Source organism: Cavia porcellus, unplaced genomic scaffold (assembly GCF_034190915.1).
Source record: "Cavia porcellus strain 051 isolate PalLab524CR breed Dunkin Hartley unplaced genomic scaffold, mCavPor4.1 scaffold_5, whole genome shotgun sequence".
In the NCBI taxonomy this organism is placed as follows: domain Eukaryota; kingdom Metazoa; phylum Chordata; class Mammalia; order Rodentia; family Caviidae; genus Cavia; species Cavia porcellus.
The window spans coordinates 49,559,758-49,582,386 of NW_026947488.1; the positions used below are offsets into that span (position 1 = coordinate 49,559,758).

The 22,629-nt window shown below is 43.9% G+C and overlaps 1 protein-coding gene across 6 annotated transcripts; it reads right to left on the minus strand.

The window, feature by feature from the left end:
- Positions 1–347: 347 nt before the first annotated feature.
- Itpa (inosine triphosphatase) lies at positions 348–13,813 on the minus strand. 6 transcript variants are annotated; one of them, XM_023560125.2, is made up of 9 exons: positions 13,400–13,813; positions 9,505–9,600; positions 9,063–9,120; positions 8,910–8,974; positions 8,266–8,339; positions 7,044–7,075; positions 4,936–5,067; positions 2,115–2,191; positions 348–806 (listed from the first exon to the last, which is right to left on the minus strand). In XM_023560125.2, exons 1-9 carry the CDS (start codon positions 13,463–13,465, stop codon positions 798–800), a joined length of 609 nt encoding a protein of 202 aa, XP_023415893.1. In that variant the 5' UTR covers positions 13,466–13,813; the 3' UTR covers positions 348–797. The 6 variants fall into 6 exon arrangements, with proteins under 6 accessions (XP_023415893.1, XP_023415892.1, XP_003476665.1 ...); XM_023560124.2 differs by having other exon boundaries at positions 4,952–5,067; positions 13,400–13,789; XM_003476617.5 differs by lacking the exon at positions 9,505–9,600 and having other exon boundaries at positions 4,952–5,067; positions 13,400–13,766.
- Between the last annotated feature and the right edge of the window lie 8,816 nt (positions 13,814–22,629).

A 22,629-nucleotide genomic window follows, 5' to 3' on the forward strand; every position in this document is an offset into this window, starting at 1 on the left:
CAACTAAAACAAAACAAAACAAAACTCTGTAACCAGATAAAAGCTATAAGAAAAAAAAAGAGGAGCCACTTTTCCCTTACGGACTGGTACCACCATGGTACCACCATGAAAGCGCCGTAAGGCCTGTGCACTGATACAGGGCAGGGAAATGGTGTAATTCTACTCCAGTGGGGGTGGGGTGGGGTGGCACAGCACAGCCTCAACCCAGGACTTGGAGAAGAAATCAGAGCAGAGAAGCTAGTAAGGACAGGTGGGCACCCTTGACACAGCCCTGCCCTTGTCCTGATGCCCCCACCCAAAGGCTTTCTGCACCTGTCAAAGGGGACAGGCATCAGCCTGAGGCAGGGTTCAAAGCAAATATATCCAGTTTATTTTGGAAACCAGTTCCTTCCGGAAATTTTACTTGCTGCATTTTAAAAACATCAAGGCTGTTTACCCAGTTCTTCCCCAAGCCTTCAATCCTGCCAAGGCTCATTTTTTTCACCAAGGTCCTCTCAGGATCCTAACCTGGAGGCTATGAGCGTAACCCCTGGGGACAAGACTGGCTTTAACCTCCTCAGGACGTCTGTGAACAGAGCCACAGCCCTTCCAGACTGTAGCAAAGCTGCCTCCACATCCCCACTGAATGCCTGGAGGCCCTGGGGTTCCTGCCTGAAGTGGGAGTCCCTGGCTAGCTCTCCCCAGATCCCCAGCCAGAGGTGCCTACACCCCCAGGAGTCAAGCTGCCAAAGTACTGCTGCAGCTCCAGCAGGGCCCGGAAGCGGTGGGAGATGGCATTCTTCTCGGCCTTGGGCATCTCAGCATACCTGGGGAGTCACAGCAAGAGCATCTCAGAACAGGAAGCTCAGATCCCAGGATGATGTGCACCCCAGTCCAGCCAGCCCAGCTCAGCTCCACAGCTAAAGCTCAAGGGCCTCTCAGGGACCACTGGCTCTGGCCAACTAGTTAACTTTTCAAAATTTTTGACTATTTAAAATTCTTTAGCTAGCAAACTATGAATAAGCAGGGATCATAAATCTGTTCCACTGAGTGAGAAGTTAAGCGAAGCTGGGCACAGGGACGAACCATATGTTTGCTCAGCTTTGTCATCTGTTGACAGGAAGCACCAGGGCCTGACTGCACACACTGCAGCCTCTTTTAATGCCCTGGGTGTTTGTGGGTAGAGGGACATGGCAGCTGGCCAAGGGCCCATCCTCCACGCCAGGACTCCAGGGAGGTGAGCGTCCACTCCCACCTGGGGCTTCAGACCCTCACCATCCAATAGCCACTGGCCACATAGTATGTAAGTTCATCACAACCAAACAATGGACTTGCTCAGCCAGCTCCGTTTGGGGTGGTCTACCCACATGGCTAGTGGCAAGCCACCAGACAGTGTGGGAAGAAAACTTTTTTGGTACTGGGAGTTGAACTCAGGACCTCACGCTTGCCAGGAAGGTGCTGTACCACGGAGCTAAATCCCAGGCCTGAGAACATTTCTAAGTGTCACCAGACATTATTCCTGAACAGTGCTGTTTCATAATGTCCTCTGCCCTGTATGGCCTCGGTGAGGCCCTGGACTATGGCTCCTAAGGCCTCTCCAGCCAAGGAAGCCTGATTCCCATAAGCAGAGCGGTTTAGCATGAAATCCTGAGAATGCCTGGTACTATGGAATTTAAAGTCCCTACTAGAGGCCACTAAAGTGTGAACATTTTGCCAATGTAGAAAAAAATGAGTCAGAGTGGGGGTCAGGCATACAGCTCAGTGGTAAAGTGCCTGCTTGGCAAGCATGTGGTTGTGAGTTTGATTCCTGGTCAAACAAAAAAAGGGGAAAAAAAAAAAAAAGGATCAGAAAATAATCCTACAAAATTATTTGGCTTCTACACATTGATAAGCCAAGGCCAGAGAGGGCAAGCCACTGCTCGCATGGCTGCTCTGGAGCGACCTGCAGCCCCAGCCCAGGATGCCCAGCTCTGCCTGCCATGGATGGGGCCACCCAGATTCCTTGTGTCCACCCAGCAGAGCTGCCCTCAGCTGGAACACACCCTCAGGGCCTGCCCTGCCCACATCCGCGTGCCTGTACTGGGGCAGGGCGCCCACCCAACCCATGCTGCAGGGAAGAAATTGGAGCTTCTTACGTCTGCTCGTATCCGTCGGGCTGAAAGCAGGGGTCCCAGCCAAAGTCCCGGCAGCCTCGGGGGGCTACAATCTGGCCCTGCCACAGGAAAGGGGATAGGTGTGGAACTGGGCATTAGGCGGGTGGTTTGAGTTCAGCTAGTTTGTGAGATTAATTAAACCTGATAGTTCAGGGGTACACAGTGCTTACAGATATTTGCTAAACACACACATGAAATGCAGAGCAGGGTAGGGCATGGTTGCACATGTCTATACTGCTAGCACTTTAGGACACTGAGGCAGGAGAATCACAAGTCTAAATGCAGCCTGGGTAATTTAACAACTTAGTGAGAACCTGTCTCAAAATTGAAAAATTAAAAAGGGCTGGGGATGTAGCTCAGGGTGCAGGCCCTAGATTCAACCCCCAGTATGGGAAAAAAAATTAACACCCAGGGAGGAACCACAAACTTGATGGTCCACTAACACCTCTGGGGCCACCTTTCCTCTCTACACTTTTGATAAATTGTGACCTCATTCAAGGAAAATGAAGTCAGGCATGGTGTTGCAGGCCTGTAATCTTAGCACTCAGCAGCCTGAGGCAGGTGGATCACTGAGAGGCTGAGACCCTGTTTCAAAAACAAATAAATACACATACACACAGGGTTTGCTGGTATAACTCAGCATAGCAGTGCTAGTCTAACAAGTGCAAGCCCTGGGCTTAAATCCTAGCATGCGCTAGATAAACAGAAAGAAAAAAAAATTTTAAGAGCCAGGTGTGGTGACACATCACTGAGACCAGCACTCAGGAGGCTGAGGCAGGAAGATCACCATGGGTTTAAAGGCAGCCTCGGGCTACATAGTGAGTTCAAGTGAGTTCATAGTGAAATAGAGCTGTGACCCTGTCTCAAGAAAACAAACAACAAAAACTCTCCAGTGTGATGCTGGACAATGGAGATTAGCTACATAAATGCCAAGTCATGCAGAGCCAAAAGCAGATTCTGATTCTGCTAACGGAGCCATGTGCACAGCCAGTCACTGAAGTACTCTGAGCCTTACCCATGTGACAAATGTCTTCTGACTGCAGTGGCCCAGGCAGTGTTCTCAGCCCTAGAGTCCCACCAAACCCATTCCCCTCCTTCAATGGCCATCAGAGCCTAGCAGACATGACTCTGTAAACAAATTAATGACTGCTAAACACAAAATGCCTGGGAGGAGAGCTACACTCAGGTACAGCAGGATGAACGCCTCAGGGTTGACTTAGTCTGGGAGTCCAGTAAATCTGGCCACATATAGGGCTGAAGCAAGAACATTCCAGGCATCAGACACAGCCAGTTCAAAGATTCTGAAATAGGCGGGATGTGGCCTGTGTGAGCTGCCAAAAGGAAATGTGAATATGCTTGTATGGACAGTTAGTGTCCAGTGTGTCAACGTGGACAATGAATGTGAAAACAGGACAAGATGAATAAATGAGGTTATCTCAGGAGGGATGGGGGATGCACACAACCAGGGCAATCACCACAGCAGGAGCAACAGGGCATGGCTGGGGGCATAGTGACACAGGCACTGTCACAAGGAGGCTAGTACTCAGTTGCCCTGCAGGGAACAGGCTAACATCTACGTGGACATTTCTGGGAGAGCAGAAGACAACTACAACCAATGTTTAACAACTTAACCAGGCAACCGTGACCTGGCAATCGTGTTCCCGAGTATTTATTGGTCCTCAAACTCTGAAAAAGTCTTGACTGTGGTTGTGCATTATTCATAACGTAAAGGTCACTGTCAGATAATAATCAACAAAATACAGTCTGTGCATATCTTATAGTCTTGTAGTCTGTGAATATTCTTAATACCACTGTGTGCACATGTAAACACGGTGAAGATGGTCATAAATTCTGTGCTATAAGTTTTGTACCACCACCCAAAACAAAAAACAACTTAACCAAGCAAAGTAAAATTAAGTATCTGTGTGGGGCTGGGGATTTAGCTCAGCGACGTAAGCGCCTGCCTTGCAAGCAGGCAGTCGTGAGTTCGATCCCTGGTACCTATAAAAACGAAAAAGACAAAAAAAAAAAGTATCTGTGGGCAGCCCCCCAGGGGAACCCTGGATTTGATTCTGGCAGGAGAAACTGAGCGTGGACAAGCCAGAAGCTGAGCAGCTGGGAGAGTGACCTGGATCCAGAGAAAAGCAGCCAACTCAAAGGGCCTGGCAGGCTGTGCTGAACAGCAACTGGGGAAGGAAAATGGGTTGGTGAGGGATTAAAACATCAGGTTGCAGGTATAGCTCTTGCTTAGCATGTTCAAGGCTGTAGCTTGATCCCTAGCACCATCACCAAAAAGTAGTAACAATAAGAAAACTAAATTTAAATTATATTTAAAAACATGAAAAGGGAAGGGAAAGCTGTGCTTTGGCAGATGGATAGGAAATCTGAGTGGACTGAGGCTTTGGGCTGTCTTGCTTTTTCAGGCAGGGTCTTACTCTGTAGCCCAGGTTGGCCTCACATTGTGTAGCCCAGGTTATCCTTGAACCCCTTCTTCCTACCTCAGCCTCCAAAGGGCTGCGCTTACAGGTGTTGTGCCACCAACTTTGGGAATGGTAACCTTCAGACTTAGTACCTAAGGACAAAGTTCTAGATGCAACAGTCCCAGGGCTGCTAGCCAGCAGCTTCAGGGTCAAACAGATTTAGGGACTGACAATACCTCTCATTACAGAGCTCATGGGTATCTCACAGCATGGCCATGATAACAACTCTGGTCTGGGTATCCCAGACCTAGACAGCCCTGCAGAGGTCCTCGGGGCTTTGCCCAAGTCATAGCGACCTCTGGCGGCACGCAGAAGAACAGCACCTGAGCTGCCACTCACTGAGGTGCGGCCCCGAAACAGGTGCACAGGCTCGCCGGGATCCCCTGTGCTGAACGCGAACGTGCAGAGGGCATAAGCTGACTTGTCCTCGAAGCCGGCCAGGAGTTGGTGCAGCCCTGTGGGCGGGAAAGGCGAGGGCTCAGTGAATCGGTGTTGCCCAGCACTCTCCCCTTGAAAACCTACCCGGGTGGGAAAGGCACCCCAAGTCAGACTAATGGGGATGGAAGAGGGGCTACTTAGGGCTTCAGTCAAGCCCCCAATAGGAGGATAAAATTCCAGGCTCTGAGTAGAAGGTTTCTTTTCTTACTAATTTCTTTTTCTTGCTTTCTCTTTTTTGGTACCAGGGATCAAACTCATGACCTCGCGCTTGCCAGGCAGGCACTTACACCACCTGAGCTAAATCCCCAGCCCTGGGGTTTGGTTTCTTTTCTTTTGGGTACTGGGAATCAAACTTACAATGTCACACTTACTAGGCAGGTACTTTGCTACTGAGTTATATTCCTGGCCCTGAGGTTTTGTTAAATCATAAAGCCAACCAATATTGTGTGGATTTATTTGATTCCTAATGAAAAGTCAAACAATTATAAAACAGTATTTTGGTTACAACCAAGGAACTCTCAAGCTAGTTATGTAGCACTAAAAAATGAACTGGAGGGGCTGGAGATTTAGCTCAGTGGCATAAGCACCTGCCTTGCAAGCAGGCGGTCATGAGTTCGATCCTTGGTACCGATAAAAATGAAAAAGACAAAATGAAATAGACAAAAAAAAAAAAAAAAAAAAAGAAATGAACCGGAGGTGTGGGTGGTGGCAGAGTGTATGCTCAGCATGCACAAGGCCCTGGACTGAATCCCCAGCAGCACCTAAACCAACTAAAATTCTGTATATTACCAATCATACCCGTGTATCTTTATCTAAAATAGAACTCACACTGATAAGCTGAATGGTGAAGGCAGGGGTGGGTCATTATTGTTTTTTAAAAACTGACAAGTAATTATATATATTTATGGGGTGGAGTGGTTGGAGTTTTTTATTTTTGTGGTATTTGGGATTGAACCCAGGACCTCCACACTGAGCTACACCCCAGACTTTTTTTACTTTTTTATTTTGAGCCATGGTCATGCTCAATCACCAAGTAGCCCAGACGGGGCTTGAACTTGCAGTCTTCCTGCCTCAGCCTGGCAGAATGCTGGGATCATAAGTGTGCAGCACCACGCTTGAGATTATTACTCTACTTTTTCTATTACTTTCCATATTTGACATACTCTACTTTTTTTTTTTTGTACTGGGAGTTGAACTCATGACCTCCAACTTGCCAAGCAGGCGCTTATGCCACTGAGCTAAATCCCCTTTTTTGTCTTCTTGAGACAGGGTCTCACTATGCAGTTCAGGCTGGCACTGAGCTCACTCTGTAGCCCAGGCTGGTCTTAGACTTCCAATGATCCTCCTGCCTCAGTTTCCCAAGTGCTGGGATTACAGGAGTGTGCCACCATGCCTGGCTTATTCTATATTTCTTAAACCACTGTTAGAGGAACATTCTGGATGTGAGTGCAATCTGGTTGCAACATTGTCACTCCACTGGTTGCCAGAGTTGGTCCAGTCACTCTGGCTGCTCTACGTGTCCTTCCTGAAGTTCTACCCTTGGTTGAGGAGCACACCTTTCCCCACAGAGGACCATGCTTTGGTCTGGGATTCGGTAGTAGCTGCGCTCTCCTGCTAGAACCTCCAAATAGTTCCTAAGAGGAAACAGTGTGGTCTGCATCTGTGGGTGTTGGGGAACAAATTACTGGGTTGTAGGAGGGGCAGTCCCCTCCTCCAATCCACAGCGCAAGCCCTGTTTGAAGAAACTGCAGGCAGTCACTAGGGCAAGTCCTCCTTGAGACCCAGGATCAACTACAGTTGCCTGATCCCTTGAACTCACATCTGTCAGTTCATCTCAATGCTCTCTGGTGCACAGGCAAGGTATAAGGTGAAGTTACAGATTGGAGCCTCAATGGTGGTAGCTAGGACCTCAGCCCTCCTGGTCACTCGGAAGGTTGCCTGGGGAGCCTCAATTCCCAACAAATCTCAAGAGAAGAAAAAATGGGAATCTTACCTTCAGGCTTTAACTTCTCCAGGAACCATTTTCTGTAAAAGTAATAAAGGAAACTCAGATGTCTTGCACAGAATTTTCCTGCGAGATCAAAAATCCAGGACAGCCAAGAGGAAATGAGAAGGAATGTCTTAAATCAAAACCATCAGAAATAATCTAGGCTAAAAGAAAAAAAAAAAAAAAAAAAAGAAATAATCTAGGCTGGGGGTGTTGGCGTAGAGCATGTACATAACATCATGTGTAAGGCCCTGGGTTCAATGTCTAACACCAAAGACACAGAGAAAAAAAATCATCTAATGGGAAAAAGCAAATGGAGACAAACATGCAAAAAAGTCAGACACAAGTAAGGCTTCAACCTCATTTGATAACTAGAGAAATGCAAAATCAAACTATATGCGATAACACCATATACTACAAATTGCAACTATGTAGTTCAGGCTGGCCCTTAACTATGTAGCCCAGGATAGCCTCGACTTGCAGCAATCTTCCTGCCTCTGCTAAACACTGAGACTACAGGGGTGTGTGTGTGTGTGTGTGTGTGTGTGTGTGTGTGTGTGTGTCTTTGGAGACAGGGTTTTGCTATGCAATTCAGGCTGGCCTTGAACTTGCTTTGTAGCCCAGGATAGCCTCCAACTTACAGTGATCTTCCTGCCTCAGCCTCCTGAGTGCTGAGAATACAGGTGTGCACCACCACACCTAGCTTCAAATTGCAAATTTAATAACTTGTAATATATTCGGTGCTGGAAAGGATGTGAAACAATGTATACTGTAGCTATATAGGTAAATAAACTAATCATCCAAGAGTTAGAGAAACCAGCAATGGCGCTTCTGTACATATGCCCCTATTCAGGGGACTTCAAATTGGGTTACTTGTATTCTAGAAATAGACAAAAGACTTTCTAAGGGGGATCCAGGGTATTGGATAATTTTAAGGAAATCAGTTTTCAGATCTTAACTTTCTTATTCTTTCCTGAAACTGATCTGCCCCCTTAATGTGCCTCCGAAATTGAGTAGGATCCCCTCTCCCCTCTCCACTTACACAATCACATTCTCACACTTTACAAAAGAAAGACACACCTCTCCTGTATCCCTAATCCTTTTCTGGGACAACTGAAATACTGACATTGATGCTAAGTCAGTGAATAATCCACAGTATTAGTTAACCATTTTGCATTCCAGTGGTTTGTGTCTAAAGTCCTACAAAGGAGTTCATGGGGACACTCACATGTAGGGGCCAGGAAGGCCACCAAGGGCATTGAAGCACAGACAGGTATCCTCCACCAGAACGGGTCCCTGCACCTGCAGCACAAGGACACACGGGCCTAAGATCTGCACCGATGAGTAGGCTCCATCCCTGTGTGGGCCACCTAGGCTAGGACCATTTCCACAGCTAATGAGATCTGCAGCAGACAAAGGACCATCATGGCCACAGGCCCAGCCCTCTCTAGATATTTATCTTCATTTTAGAGACAGGACACACAGCACTGGCAGGCATGCAGGTTGTTCCAGATGTACCAATGGAGGTGTTGGGACCCACACCCCAACATTCTGACCTTCACACTGTGCTCAAGTCACATTGATGTGTGAGTGCAGGGGTAGAGGGAAAATGTACATGGGGACTTATACCCTTAGGCTGGGAGCCTGTGGGTGGACAGAGAGAATCCATGCATGAGGGGGAATGGGGGAGTCACAGTCAAGGTGGGGACAGAAAGGCAGTTCTCAAGGCCAACATTAACTGAACCTAGCCTAAGTTGGCCTGGAGAGGTCCTTAAAGTAACAGCAAACCACACTTCTATTGTTCTCTTCTATTCCCAGCAGCACAGGAAAGAAAACCAATTGTATAACTACAAACTGGAGGGGAATAAGCACCTGGCATGCAGCCTCCCGACACTTCTGGATGGAAATTTCATCTGGCTCTCCCTGGTACTCCGGCACTTACCAGGAAAACAGAAACAGAGTCAGGTTATGAGAGGGTAGAAAAATGAAACAGTCTTTTAAAAATAAGGCAAAACAGAGACATACGGTCAATTTTCTGTGCCACCAACGTGCATGGAAACTTATCTCCCAGAATCTGAATGACCTGTTTCAAAATGAAAGAACACTGATTACCAGGTGGTAGTAATTCTCTATTACTGTGTGGACTGCCATCCACCTTTCTAATGAGCGAACTCTCTGGCCAGTCCCTTAAAGCATACCAAATCAAACTGGGCATTGTGGAGCACACCTATAATCCCAACACTTGGGAGGCTGAGGCAGGAGGATCATTGAGAGTTCAAGGCCCACCTGAACTACACAGCAAAACCTGTCTCAAAAAGAGAGAAACAAAACAAGCAAGTGCGCAGGAAATCAGGTTCATGAGCTTTACCCCAGCCTTAGGGTCCCATTCTAGCCAGGTAGCACCTATCTCCTATTCCTCTGCTTCCCTCCTACGTCAGGTCTCTGCTTGTGCTTCTCCTCTGCTTACCCTATCCAGCCACCCTCTACCGGTCTGTGTTCTACATTCCTCCTCGGGCAGGAATGCCCTATCAGGAGATGCCCGGAATTCAGGAGGCCTGTGAACCTGGATGGGAAAAAAGTGCTTTGTTTTTTATGACTTCTGATTAAAATTTATCCTCTTGTCAGTTACAAATACAGATAATAAATAAATAAAATTGGAAGTTCCTGTGTCTTTTTGTTTTTTTGAGACTATGTAGTATAGGCTGGTCTTGGAACTCATGGTGATGCTCCTTCCTCAATCTCCTGAATCCAAGATTACTGGCATGTGCCCTCACACTCTGCCTGCTTTTGTTTTTTGAGACAGTCTCACAAAATAGTCTATACTGGCCTTGAGTTCACTATATACTAACTGAGGCTAGCTTCAAACTCTTGGTGACACTCCTTAGCCTCCCAAATTCTGGGATTACACATCTGCCACCACACCTGGCTCATATGACTTTCAAAACATTAAAATCACAGATGCTGTCATGCTCCATTATAACCACTACCTAGGTCTCAAAATATTTACAAGGGAGTAAGAAAAAATTTACAATCCAAATAAATTTACAATTCTAAAATTATATATAATTTTTTTTTTCTTTTTGAGACAGAGTCTGCCTATGTAATTCAGGCTGGCCTTGTAGCCCAGACTGGTCTCCAATTTATAATGATCCAATTGCCTCAATTTTCCGAGTGCTGGGATTATAGGCATGTATCACAATGCCCAGCTCTAAAACAATTTTTTTTTCAGTGCTTGGGATCACACCTAACACCTCATGCATACTAGGCAGCTGCTTTATCACTTAAATGACATGCAAATCCTCAGTATTTTTTCTCCCAGTACTAGGGGTTGAACCTAGGAACTTCCCATTGAGCCTTTTTATTTTTTTTAATTTTTGTTTTTTTTTGAGGTCTCACTTTGCGGTTCACACCTCATGCATACTAGGCAGCTGCTTTATCACTTAAATGACATGCAAATCCTCAGTATTTTTTCTCCCAGTATTAGGGATTGAACCTAGGAACTTCCCATTGAGCCTTTTTATTTTTTTTAATTTTTGTTTTTTTTGAGGTCTCACTTTGCGGTTCACGCTGCTTCTGAATTCACTATGTAGTCCAGTCTCACCTCAAACTCACAGCAATACTCCCAACTCAGCCTCCCAAGAGTGCTGGGATTATAGGTGTGTACCACCATGCATAGCTATTTTTATATTTTGGTTTTTTTAAAACATAGTCCCACTATATAGTTCAGGCTGAGTTGGAATAGCCTGGTCTGGCCTCCAATTTGCGAGAATCCTTCTATTTCAACTGCCTCAGTGCTGGGATTATCATAAACATGCATGCATCAACATCCAGAATATTTTTAAATTCTGAAAAAAGGTATAGCTAAACTGTTAAGTTGCCTTGACAAACTGGCCTTGAACTCTCAATCATCCTGCCTCAGGCTCCCAGACTGCCGGGATTACAGGTATGCATCACTACATCCAATTCTTTTTTTTTTTTTTGTCTTTTTCCTTTTTATCGGTACTGGGGATTGAACTCACGACTGCCTGCTTGCAAGGCAGGCGCTTATGCCACTGAGCTAAATCTCCAGCCCCCTATCCAATTCTTATTATTTTACTTTTTTTGAGACGAGTCTCACTTTGTGGTTCAGGCTGGTCTTGAACTCACTTTATAGCTCAGGCTGGTCTCGAACATGCAGCAATCCTCCTGCCTCATCCTCCTGAGAGCTGAGATTACAGATGCATCTTTCAATATAGTTTATTTCCATTGTAACTCTATATAATTTGTTTCTTTGCAGTAATGGGGGTTGAGTCCCAGCAGCTCTTTACCACTGAGCTACCTTCCCAAACCTTTTATTTTTTTTTAAGACAGAGCCTCACTATGCAGTTTAGGCTGGCCTCCAACCCACTATGGAGTCCAGGCTGGCCTTGAACTTGCCAGTGATCCTCTTGCCTCAGCCTCCTGAGTGCTGGGACTACAGGTGTGTGCCACCATCTCTACACATTTTATTTCATACATTTGAAACTATTTCCTTAAGGAAGAGTCCACAGGTTTCATCAGTTTGTAATGGGCAACCAAGATATGGACAGAAAGACTTCTCTATTCTAGATCATTTTCAAGTCATTGTCTCTAAGAAGCCTCCCTTTGCCATTCAACTTGTTGGTTGTTTTTCTTGTGGTGGTGCTAAAGTCTGAACCTGGGACTTTGCACAGCCCAGACAAGGATTCTACCACAGAGCTCTTTCCTCAGCCCCACCCTGCTCTTTAAATATGAGAACGCCACATCCATCACAGGTTTGGGCTCCATTTTGCATGGGCTCCATTCAGAATGGCACAATCTGTCTCCCTGACTTCTCTAGCCACAGGATCCAAATCTTTTATCAACAGGACTCTGGTTCCTGAGAGGGCCACCTTTGTTCTGGCACAGGAACGTATCAGTCCTATACTAGAGACAAATGAAGCTTCCTTGACTATACCTCACTGAGCTGCCAAAGATATATGCAGTACATGTCATCTCTTCACCACATGTGACTCCATTTCCTTGGCCAGGCTAAGTGGAGGCAAACGCTTCATTCAATGAAGGTCAATCAGAATTAATGGATGGTAGAAGGCCCACTGCCCTTCTAACAGAGAGGAAAGGGCTGGGGAAATAGCTCAGTGGCACAGTGCCTACCTAGCAAGCACAAGGTCCTGAGTTCTATTACCAGCACCAAAACAAACAAACAAACAAACAAAACAAAAACACCAGGAGGAAAGCAGAAAGACTCCAAAGGGATTAGGGAACTACGAAGACAGGCCAGTCCCTGGACTGAATCCCTGGGTCCTATGGGGTACCTTAGCATTGTATTTCCGTGTCACCTGGCACCTTACTACCAGGACTCTACAGGCAGAAACCTGAAATACATTACCACCTTTAATCTTTTCTGTGGTGCTGTTAAACAGATGTCCTGTGTCATCCCATTGGCACTCAGAAAACCATATCCAAAGTACAGGATTTTGGGCCCTCATAGGCAAGCTTTAAAAAGTAAAGTGTTAGCTGGGCATAGCGAAGAATGCCTGTAATCCCAGCACTCGGAGAGTAAAGACAGGACCTTGATGAGTTCAAGCCCGACCTGGGCTACATAATGGGACCTTGTCTCAAAGAAGAAAAAGTGTTTCTCTGACCTCCCGTTCTCCATCTCTCCATTCTTCAAGACAGAGAAACGCAAACTGTGAGGCCAGCCTGGACTACATAGCAAGAACCTGACTTGAAAAACCATAAATTTAAAAAAAAGAAACACAAATTTCTCTTTCCCAAAGTAGGTCACAGAAACTAAAACTTCTTTGCTCCAAAGCAACGCATAAAGTCCCAAAATATTACTCTCACTATCCCTCTGCTTTTCTGTCCTGGAGCTGGGCGTAAAGACATTCTCTAACCTACGAGGTCTGATAGTAGTTAATAAACCCTAAATTTTTTATGTTTAAAAATATGTATTTAGTAAAAGATACATTAGCATTAATTTCCCTATAAATCCCATTTTGTAAAGGAGTACCTTAACAGTGTATCACGTTATTCCTTTAAAAAATATCCCTTTCAGGAAAGAAGAAATGCTTCAGAGACCAAAATAGGAATGGGCCTGGCTCTGTCTGCCAGCACTAGATTATACCTTTTTGCCTAATCACATGGTACACAGCTGTGGAGATCCTCATCCCAGCGACCCTCAGGGCACCCCCGCTCAGCGACTCGTCCCTTCCCAGCACCCCAGTCTCCTCCTCACAGCAAGGTCCTGACCAGTGTTTCCCAGCGGGCCGAACCCCCAGTTCTCGGAGCTTCCGCTCCTGAATGCCCCATCTCAGCCATATTCCCAGGCGCCTCCCTCTCGGCCCTACACATCCCCACAACACCTCCTCTAGCTTCTTGGCGTTCCCTGTGACAAACACAATCTTCTTCCCAGCCAAGGAGGCCGCCATGGCGACCCGGAATTAACCCTCAGAGCCCCAGAAGCCCCTTCACCGCGGAGTCGCCGAACACTTCCGGCTGGGGGCGGAAGTGGGCGTGTCGGTTTCCTGGCATCCAGAGCCGCCACTTCAGGCTGTGGCTGCCGATTGTCAAGTGGGTAAAGAGCCTCTCGGTCGTCGCTGTGTGCCAGGAATCCTTGTTCAGATGTCCAGGGTGCACAGATGAGCAGCTTGAAGCGCTTTGTGTCCCCGAATTTTGGAAGCTTTCCGAGGCTGAAGTTGGGGTCCCAGGAGATGTCCGGGTCATGGGCCGGAAGAAACGATTTCCACCACACGCCTCGATCTGCCTAGGTCCCTCTCTGGAATGCAATTTTTTTTTTTTTTTTTTTTGGTCTTTTTCCTTTTTATCGGTACCGGGCTGAGCTAAATCCCCAGCCCCCGGAATGCAAATTTCGAGAGAGCGAAAAACCCGCGAGGCCCGTGGTAAGCTGCAGCCGTGTGCCCGGGCAGTTAGTTCCCTAACTCCTCCGAGCCTACCACAGGGAGCTATCTCCTGGGCAGGGTCTGTGTAGCCTAGATCTTTATCCTGACCTCACCTTCAGACTCCCTTCTTGAGCTCCTCCTTGCCAGCCACCTTCTACTTTACCATGAATTGAAATTTGGCATAACCTAAAATAAGCCCAGTCTTTTTTTTACCCTTCTCCCAGGTTCAGGAACTCAAAATTTCTATTCTCAAGTCTCTCCAGCCTTTCAATCCATCATTTTCAGTGGCCACTGCTGCAGTCAGATCTTTGCATGCTAACCACAGCAAGGCATACTAAAATGCCCTTTAGTGTACCCCAACTGTAAGACAAACTTTGACCCCTCATCGACCACTTATGTCTCTCCTTCCTCCACGGACTTAGCTCTGCCTCCAGGAACCCTAGAAAAGTAGCACTTGAATGGCCACTATCACCCATAGACAAGAAAAGGCAGTCTGTGATCTTCAAAAACATCAGGTCAGTCTGCTGTTCCAAAAATTGCGAGAGCCACTACTGTATTTTGGCTTGCTTTCTATTATTGATACAAAGATGATAACCACACATTCGCTCTGCAGTCTTTGGAGGAGTAGGCATGGGTATTTTGGAGCAAGAGAGGGCCTGGAGAATATCAGTAAGAACAGTCTTAAAAAGAAGACAAAAGACCAACATCTCCTGGATCTCAGCCAGCTAAAGCACCAACTTCCCAAGAAAATGCACCTCAGCTGGGTGTGGTGGCTCTTGCCTGTAAGCCAGCCCAGCACTCAGGCTGAGGCAGGAGGATTGTTGTGAGTTCGAGACCAGCCTGGGCTACAAAGTGAGCTCAAGGCCAGCCTTAACTGCACATCGAGACCCTGTCTCTTTAAAAAAAAAATTGCACCTCACTTCCTTTATTTATTTGCTTTTATAATACTGGCATCACCCAGGAATATCAATATCTTCACTGCAGATATATATTCATTTGCATAATTCTTCTGTTTTCTCATTTAGAAATGGTGATACTAAAATGATATCTGTACTGCCTGGATATAGCTCAGCGGCACAGACCCTAACTGGCAGGCTTACGTTATGAGTTTGATTTCTGGTACAAAAAAAAAAAAAAAATCACAAAAACAAATCTATTTTTGTTCATTATCTCACCTTTAAATACCAGTACCTAATACATTATAGGTACCCTGAAATGTAAGATTACAATTTTTTTGTTTTGTTTTGTTTTGTTTTTTGGTGCCAGGGATCAAACTCAAGCTCACACTTGCCAGACAGGCAATTAAGCCAATGAGCTAAATCCCCGGCCCTACAATTAATCTATATAATGCTATACATGAGTTTCTTTTTTCGTTTTTATGCGGCCTCCCAGAACACTGGCATTACACTGGCAATGGTGTGAGTGACTATTTCCAGCTTGTTGAACATTTTTTTGTATACTCATTGGTCATGTGCACTTTGAGAGGAATCAGTATAATTCATGTACTCATTTATCAATTGAGCTGATTTTTCTTTTTTTCCCTTTACCTCCTTCTTTCCCTCCTTCCTTCTTTTTAGTTTTTGTGATATAGGAGATTGTGCTGAGCTTCATTCTCCAGACCTCCATTATTATTATTGCTTTATGTTTTTCAGACCTAGCCTCTCACTAACTTGCTTAAATTGCCCAGCCTGGGCTCAAACTCACAATCCTCCTGTATCAACTTCCCAAAGTGCAGGAATTACAGTTTTGATCATCACCCCTGGCTGTAATATAGTTTCAGTCTTCTACATAAGGATATCTAATTTCCCTAACATCATTAAAGAGGTTATCTTATCTTTTTTTTTTTTTTTTGTCTTTTTCAATTTTATCGGTACCAGGGATTGAACTCACGACCGCCTGCTTGCAAGGCAGGTGCTTATGCCGCTGAGCTAAATCCCCAGCCCTGAGGTTATCTTATCTTTAATATATGTTTTAGCCTCTTTATGAAGAATCAGATGGCTGAGCTGAGCATGTGGCTCACACCTGTAATCCCAACACTTAGAAGGTAGGAGGATTATTGCAAATTTGAAACCAGCCTGGGTTACAAAGTAAGCTTGAGACCAGCTTGAACTGCATAGTGAGATCCTGTCTCAGAAAAAAAAAAAAGGAAAAAAAATCAGATGGCTAAATAAACAACCTAATGTTGAACCGCATGCTTCCAGAAAAAGAGCAAGTCAATCTCAAAGCTCAAATGGAGAAAATTACAAAGATCACAGCAAAAATTAATGCAAGGGAGACTAAGAATCAGTGAATCCAAGAGTTGGTTTTTTGAAAGATTAAATAAAATTGGCACGGGGCTGGGGATTTAGCTCAGCGGCATAAGCACCTGCCTTGCAAGCAGGCGGTCATGAGTTCAATCCCTGGTACCGATAAAAAAGAAAAAGACAATAAATAAATAAATAAAATTGGCACACCCTTAACCAACCTCAAAAAAAGGAAAGACTCAAATCCATGCAATTAGGAATGAAAAGGATGAAATCACAAGAGATCTTGTAGAAATCCAGGTCATCAATACCTACTTTAAGAACCTGTATTCTAGGGCTGGGGGAGATTAGCTCAGTGGCACAAGCGCCTGCCTGGCAAGCGCGAGGTCATGAGTTCAATCCCCTGGCACCAAAAAAAAAAAAAAAAAAGAACCTGTATTCTAATAAAATGAAAACTGTAGGACAAACAAACAGATTCCTAGATATATAAGAATTACTGAAGCTGAATCAAGAAGATATAAAAATTCTAAATCAATATCAGTCAGTGAAATTAAAGATGTAATTAAAAATCTATCAACAAGCTGGGTGTGGTGGCACATGCCTATAATACCAGCACTCAGGGGCAAAGGCAAGAGGATTACCATTAGTTCAAGTCCAGCCTGGCTGCATAGTGGGCTCACCAGTCTGAACTACACAGTGAGACCCTGTCTCAAAACATAAATAAATTAGGGGCTGGGGATTTAGCTCAGCGGCATAAGCACCTGCCTTGCAAGCAGGCGGTCGTGAGTTCGATCCCCGGTACCAATAAAAATGAAAAAGACCAAAAAAAAAAAAAAAACCATAAATAAATTAAATAAATAAATAAACCCCTAGGACCTACTAACAAAAGCCCAGGCCCTGACAGATTCACTGCTGAATTCTATGAGAAACTTGGAGAGGACATAATGCCATTACTTCTCAAACTCTAATGGAATTCAAAGGGAAGCAGTACTCCCAAATTCATTTTTTTTCTTGGTACCAGGAATCGAGCTCACAATCTCAAGCTTGCCAAACAAGTACTGTGCCACTGAGCTATAGTCCCAGCCCAAATTCACTTCTGGAAGCAAACATTACCCTCATACCAAGACCAGAGAAGGATCCATCCAAAAAAGAGAACTACAAGGGGCTGAGGATTTAGCTCAGCAGCATAAAGCACCTGCCTTGCAAGCAGGCAGTCGTGAGTTCGATCCCTGTTACAGATGAAAAGCAAAAAGAAAAAAAAAAAAAAAAAAAAAAGAACTACAGGCCAATCTCCCTAGTGACTATAGATGCAAAAATCCTCAATGATACTGGCAAACAAGGCAGGAAGTAATCAAGAAGATTATACACCATGACCAGGTAGGATTCATCCCAGAGATGCAAAGGTGGTTCAATGTATGTAAGTCAGTAAGCGTAATACACTATATCAACAGAGCCAAGGACAAAACATGATCTTTTGAATAGATGCAGAAAAAGCTTTTGACAAATCCCAGAACCTCCTCATGATAAAACCCTACAGAAAACTAGAATATGTATTCTTTACCTCAATCTGATAAAAGTTCTGTATGACAAACCAACAGCCAACATGATACTAAATGGACAAAAACTGAAAGTTATTACTTTAAAATCAGGAACAAGATAATAATATCCCCTATCTCCATGCATTCAATGTAGTTCTGGAAATGTTAGCCAGAGCTATCAGACAAGAGAAAGAAACAAGAGGAATAAGGATGGGAAAGGAGAAAGGTAACACAATAGCAATCAGGAGGCTGAGGCAGGAGGCTGAGGCAGGAGGCTGAGGCAGGAGGATCATCATGAGTTTGAGGCAAGCCTGGGCTACATAAGTGAGTTCAAGACCAAGTCACACTACATAATGAGACCCTGTCTCAAAAAAATAAAAAACAAAACAAACAATCCCAACCCTATGATACTCTGAAAAGTGAGATTAAAGAGATTATCAAAAACCTGGAAAGATAGGGGCTGGGGATTTAGCTCAGCGGCATAAGCACCTGCCTTGCAAGCAGGCAGTCGTGAGTTCGATCCCCGGTACCGATAAAAAAAAAAAAAAACAAAACAAAACAAAAAAAAACCTGGAAAGATATCCCTTGTTCTTGGGCAAGAAGAAACAGCATGGTAAAAATAACCATACTTCCAAATGTGCTATTCAAATTCAATGCTATCCTAATCAAAATTCCAATAGCATATCTTGCAGAATTAGAGAAAACAATCCTAAAATTCATTGGAATTCTATCTCAGTTTTTTTTTTTAATCAGGAATCAAACTCAGGACCTTGCGTGTGCCAGGCAGGTACTTATGCCACTTAGCTATATCCTCGGCCCCTAAAATTCATTTGGAACCAGAAGAGACATAGAATAGCAAAAGCAATTCTGGGTAACAAAGGCAAGGCAGGGACCATCATGACCCTTGACTTGAATTGTACTACAAGTCTACCATGATAAAAATAGCACATTACTGGGGAAAAAAACACAAACAACTGAGGATCAGTGAAACAGATTAAAAGATGCAGAAACAACTCCAGACACACTCAACCACCTTATCTTTGACACAGGGGCCAAATACTTTCACTGGAAGAAAGCCTCTTTAAGAAATGGTACTGGAGGCCCAGGGATTTAGCTCAGTGGCATAAGCGCCTGCCTTGCAAGCATGTAGTCATGAGTTTGATCCTCGGTACCAAAAATAAATAAATAAATAAATAAATGGTACTGGAAAAACTAGCTTTCCATATGCCAAAGATTAAAACTTGACCCATGTCTATCACCATGCACTAAACTAAAATCAAAATGGATCTAAGGTCTAAATCTTAAAACAGAAACACTGCACCTGCTGGAAGACAGAATAGGTAAAACTCTTGAAGACATTGATGTAAGTAAAGACTTTATCAACAAATCCTATTCACATAAAACTGTCACAAAGAATGAATAACTGGGATCTTATTGAAAAGCTTTTATACAAAAAGAAAGCACCAACAGAGTGAAGAGGCAACCCCTATTGTGGGAAAAAAATTTTGTCAGCTGTTCCTCAGATAAAGGATTACTATCTAGAATAAAGAACTAAAAAAATCAGATCCCTCAGTTTTTTTGGGGGGAGGGGTACCGGGCTCAAACTTATGGCCACGTGCGTACAAGGCAGGCACTTATGTTGCTAAGCTAAATCCCAGCCCTCAACCCCTCATTTAAAGACTCAGTCCAAAACTGGGCATCTGAAATGAATAAACACTTCTTAGATAAAGAAGTAGATTAAGTGCTTTGAGAAAAAAAAAGATAAAGAAGTAGAAATGGCAAATAAATATATGACAAAATATTCAACATGACTGGTCATTTTGAGAGATGCAAATTAAAACAATGCTGAAATTCCACCTCCAGAAAGAATGACTATTATGAAAAAAATCAAACAATAACCAATTCTGACAGAGCTGGGGGAAGATGCAACCAGACTAGTACAACCACTGTGGAAATTAATGTGGAGATTCCTAAAAAATTAAAACTAGAGGTTTCATTTGACCCAGCTTTTCCCTTTCTTGGTGTCTTCCTGAAAGAATTAAAAGCCTCACACCACAGTGATATATGCACATCTATGTTTATAGCAGTATAGTTTATAATAGCTAGATCTTAGAAACAGTCCAAATGACCATCAACCAATGAACAGATAAAGAAGATGTAGGTTTTTTAATATGTGGAGTACTACTCTGCCATAAAAAGAAGTTTGAGACATTTCTAGTTAAATGGATGCACCTTGAGATCATATTAAGTGAAATGAATCAGACATATCTGTTTAAGTACTATATTGTTTCTTTGGTGTGAGAAAGTGTAAATAAAATAAATGTTGGGAAATGCAAAGAATGTTCAAATGAGAAGGGGAGCAATGAAAGAGGAAAGGAAGGACTAAGAAAATAAGGAAAAAATGAAAAAGCTTTTATAAATAAGAAGGGGAATGGCTTGGAGGGGAACGGCTTAAGGGAAGAGAGGAAAATGGGAAAAAAAAGAAGCAAGATATCTCATGTACAGGTACAAATTCCCTATGATGAATGTTATCATTATGTGTATCTAAAATGTATCAGTAAAAAAAATTTAAAAAAAGAATCTGATGGCTTTACTTGCATGGCTTTGTTTCTGTATATTCTATTCTGTTCCACTGGTACATGAGTTTATTTTTGTGCCAGTACTACACTGGCTTGTTTTGGGTTTAGGTTTTGGTTTTGGTTTTCTGAGAAGGGATCGCACTTCGCAGTGCAGGCTGAACTTGAACTCATTATGCTGTCTAAACTGGCCTCAGTCTCCCAAGGGCCAGGATTAAACGAACCATCCGGCTTCTGCCCTGCCCTGCCCTGCTTGTGACAGAGCCTCACTATATAATTCAGGCTGGCCTTGAACTCACTGCGTAGCTCAGGCAGGCCTGGAACTCAGGGTGATACTCCTGGCTCAGCCTCCCAAGTACTAGGATTATGCATGTGCCACCCCCCCAGCTCCAGCCCTTTTTTATTATTTTGTGACAGCGTCTCACTGAGCTTCTTAGTGGTCCAGGCTGGATTCAAACTTGTGATCCTGCCTCAGCATCTCAGAGTTGGAATTATATGCACATCACCGTGGTAGCTTGTAAAAGTTCCTACTTTGGTCCCTTTCCCTCCACCTCCACTGCTGCTGTCATAAATAGATTCCTAGTCTGTTCTTACCTGAACCAGGGCAGCAGCTGTCTCAGTGGTCTCCCTGCCAACTTCCACTCCTGCCAACCCACCCACCCACAAACTGTAAGTGACATGTTTGGGATTTAGGACTCAGAATGCCAAATGAAAGCTATAAAAATAATACATTTAAAGCAGCAAGGGGGCTGGGGATTTAGCTCAGCGGCATAAGCACCTGCCTTGCAAGCAGGCGGTCGTGAGTTCAATCCCTGGTATCAATAAAAATGAAAAAGACAAAAAAAAAAAAGCAGCAAGGCAGTTATGTCTAGTGACAGTCGTTTAGCCTTTCCAGACAACTTTCTATGTGTATGCAAATTATGTACACAATTAAGTACTGATTTAACATCTCAACGAAACTCATGAAAAACTTCAAATTTACACAAAAATTTCAAAACTACTAAAAAGGACCTTGATCTGAATGTGGTGGTATATGCCTGTAATCCTAGGACTCAGGGAGGCTGAGGCAGGAGGATCGAGAGTTAGAGGACAGCCTGGACCACGCAGGGAATTCAAGGTCAGTCTGAACTACATATGGGAGATCCTGCCTCAAAAACAAACAAACAGCCAGGGATTTAACTCAGCAGCATAAGCGCCTGCCTGGAAAGTGCAAGGTCATGAGTTGGACCCTTGGTACCAAAAACAAACAAAAAAACAGACATTGTAACAAGCCCCTCCATTGCCCATCATTCACCTTCCAATAACTACCAACATTCAGTATTTTGATTTCATCTATTGTGTTCTTTTTGATTTGTTTTTCTCCCCAGTCCTGGGGATTGAACTCAGAGAGAATGCTGCACTCCTGGTGTTTTTTGGTTTTTGAGGCAGGGTCTTCCTAAATTGCCCATTCTGCCCTGAAATTTGGAATCCTCTTGCCTCAGTCTCCAGAGTAGTTGGAATTATACACATGTGCTACCACTGTGCATTTCCCTTCCCATTCCACCTTTTTTTTTTTTTGAATACTGAAGATTGAAACCAGCACCTTTGCACTGAGCTACCTTCCCAATGATTTTATTTTTTATTTTTATTTTGAGACAGGGTTTAAATTGCTAAATTGCCCAGGTAGGGCTTCAATTTAAAGATAATCCTGCTGCCTCACCCTCCCTTAATGCTGGGATGGCTAGCATATGCCACCACTCCGATTGGACATATGACTTCTTTAACAGGAAAAGATAGAGCATTGTGGAGCACATCAATGGTCTCAGCATTTTGGAAGGCCGAGACAAGAGGATCAAGCCCAGCCTGGACATATTGTCCAACAACTTGGACAGACCTTGTCTAAAGAAATGAAAACAGGGTTAGAGACATAGCTCAGTGTGAAATAGCTCTTGTTTCAAATCTGAGTTCTGGAAAAAATTAAACATCACAGATAAAGCTAAACCTCAGTTCTTTTATCTCAACCTGTTCCTTCCCTAGAAGTAATCTCCATTTTGAAAGCATGTCATTTTCAAGTATCTTTTAATGTTTTTTCTATAAACATTATACAGTGTTTTTTAATGTTTATTGACTTATATTTTCACAGTACTGGGAATGGAATTAGAGCATCATGTATGCTACCACTAGGCTACATCCTAGCCCTGCTGATTAGAAACTATCCATAAATGTCCATTTTATATACAATCTCCTGAGATAGTTTACAATTAATATCAAGGGCTTTTAAATATTTTATTGGTACGTTTTAGATATATATAATGATCACATTCACCACAGACAATTTGTACCTGTACATAACTTTC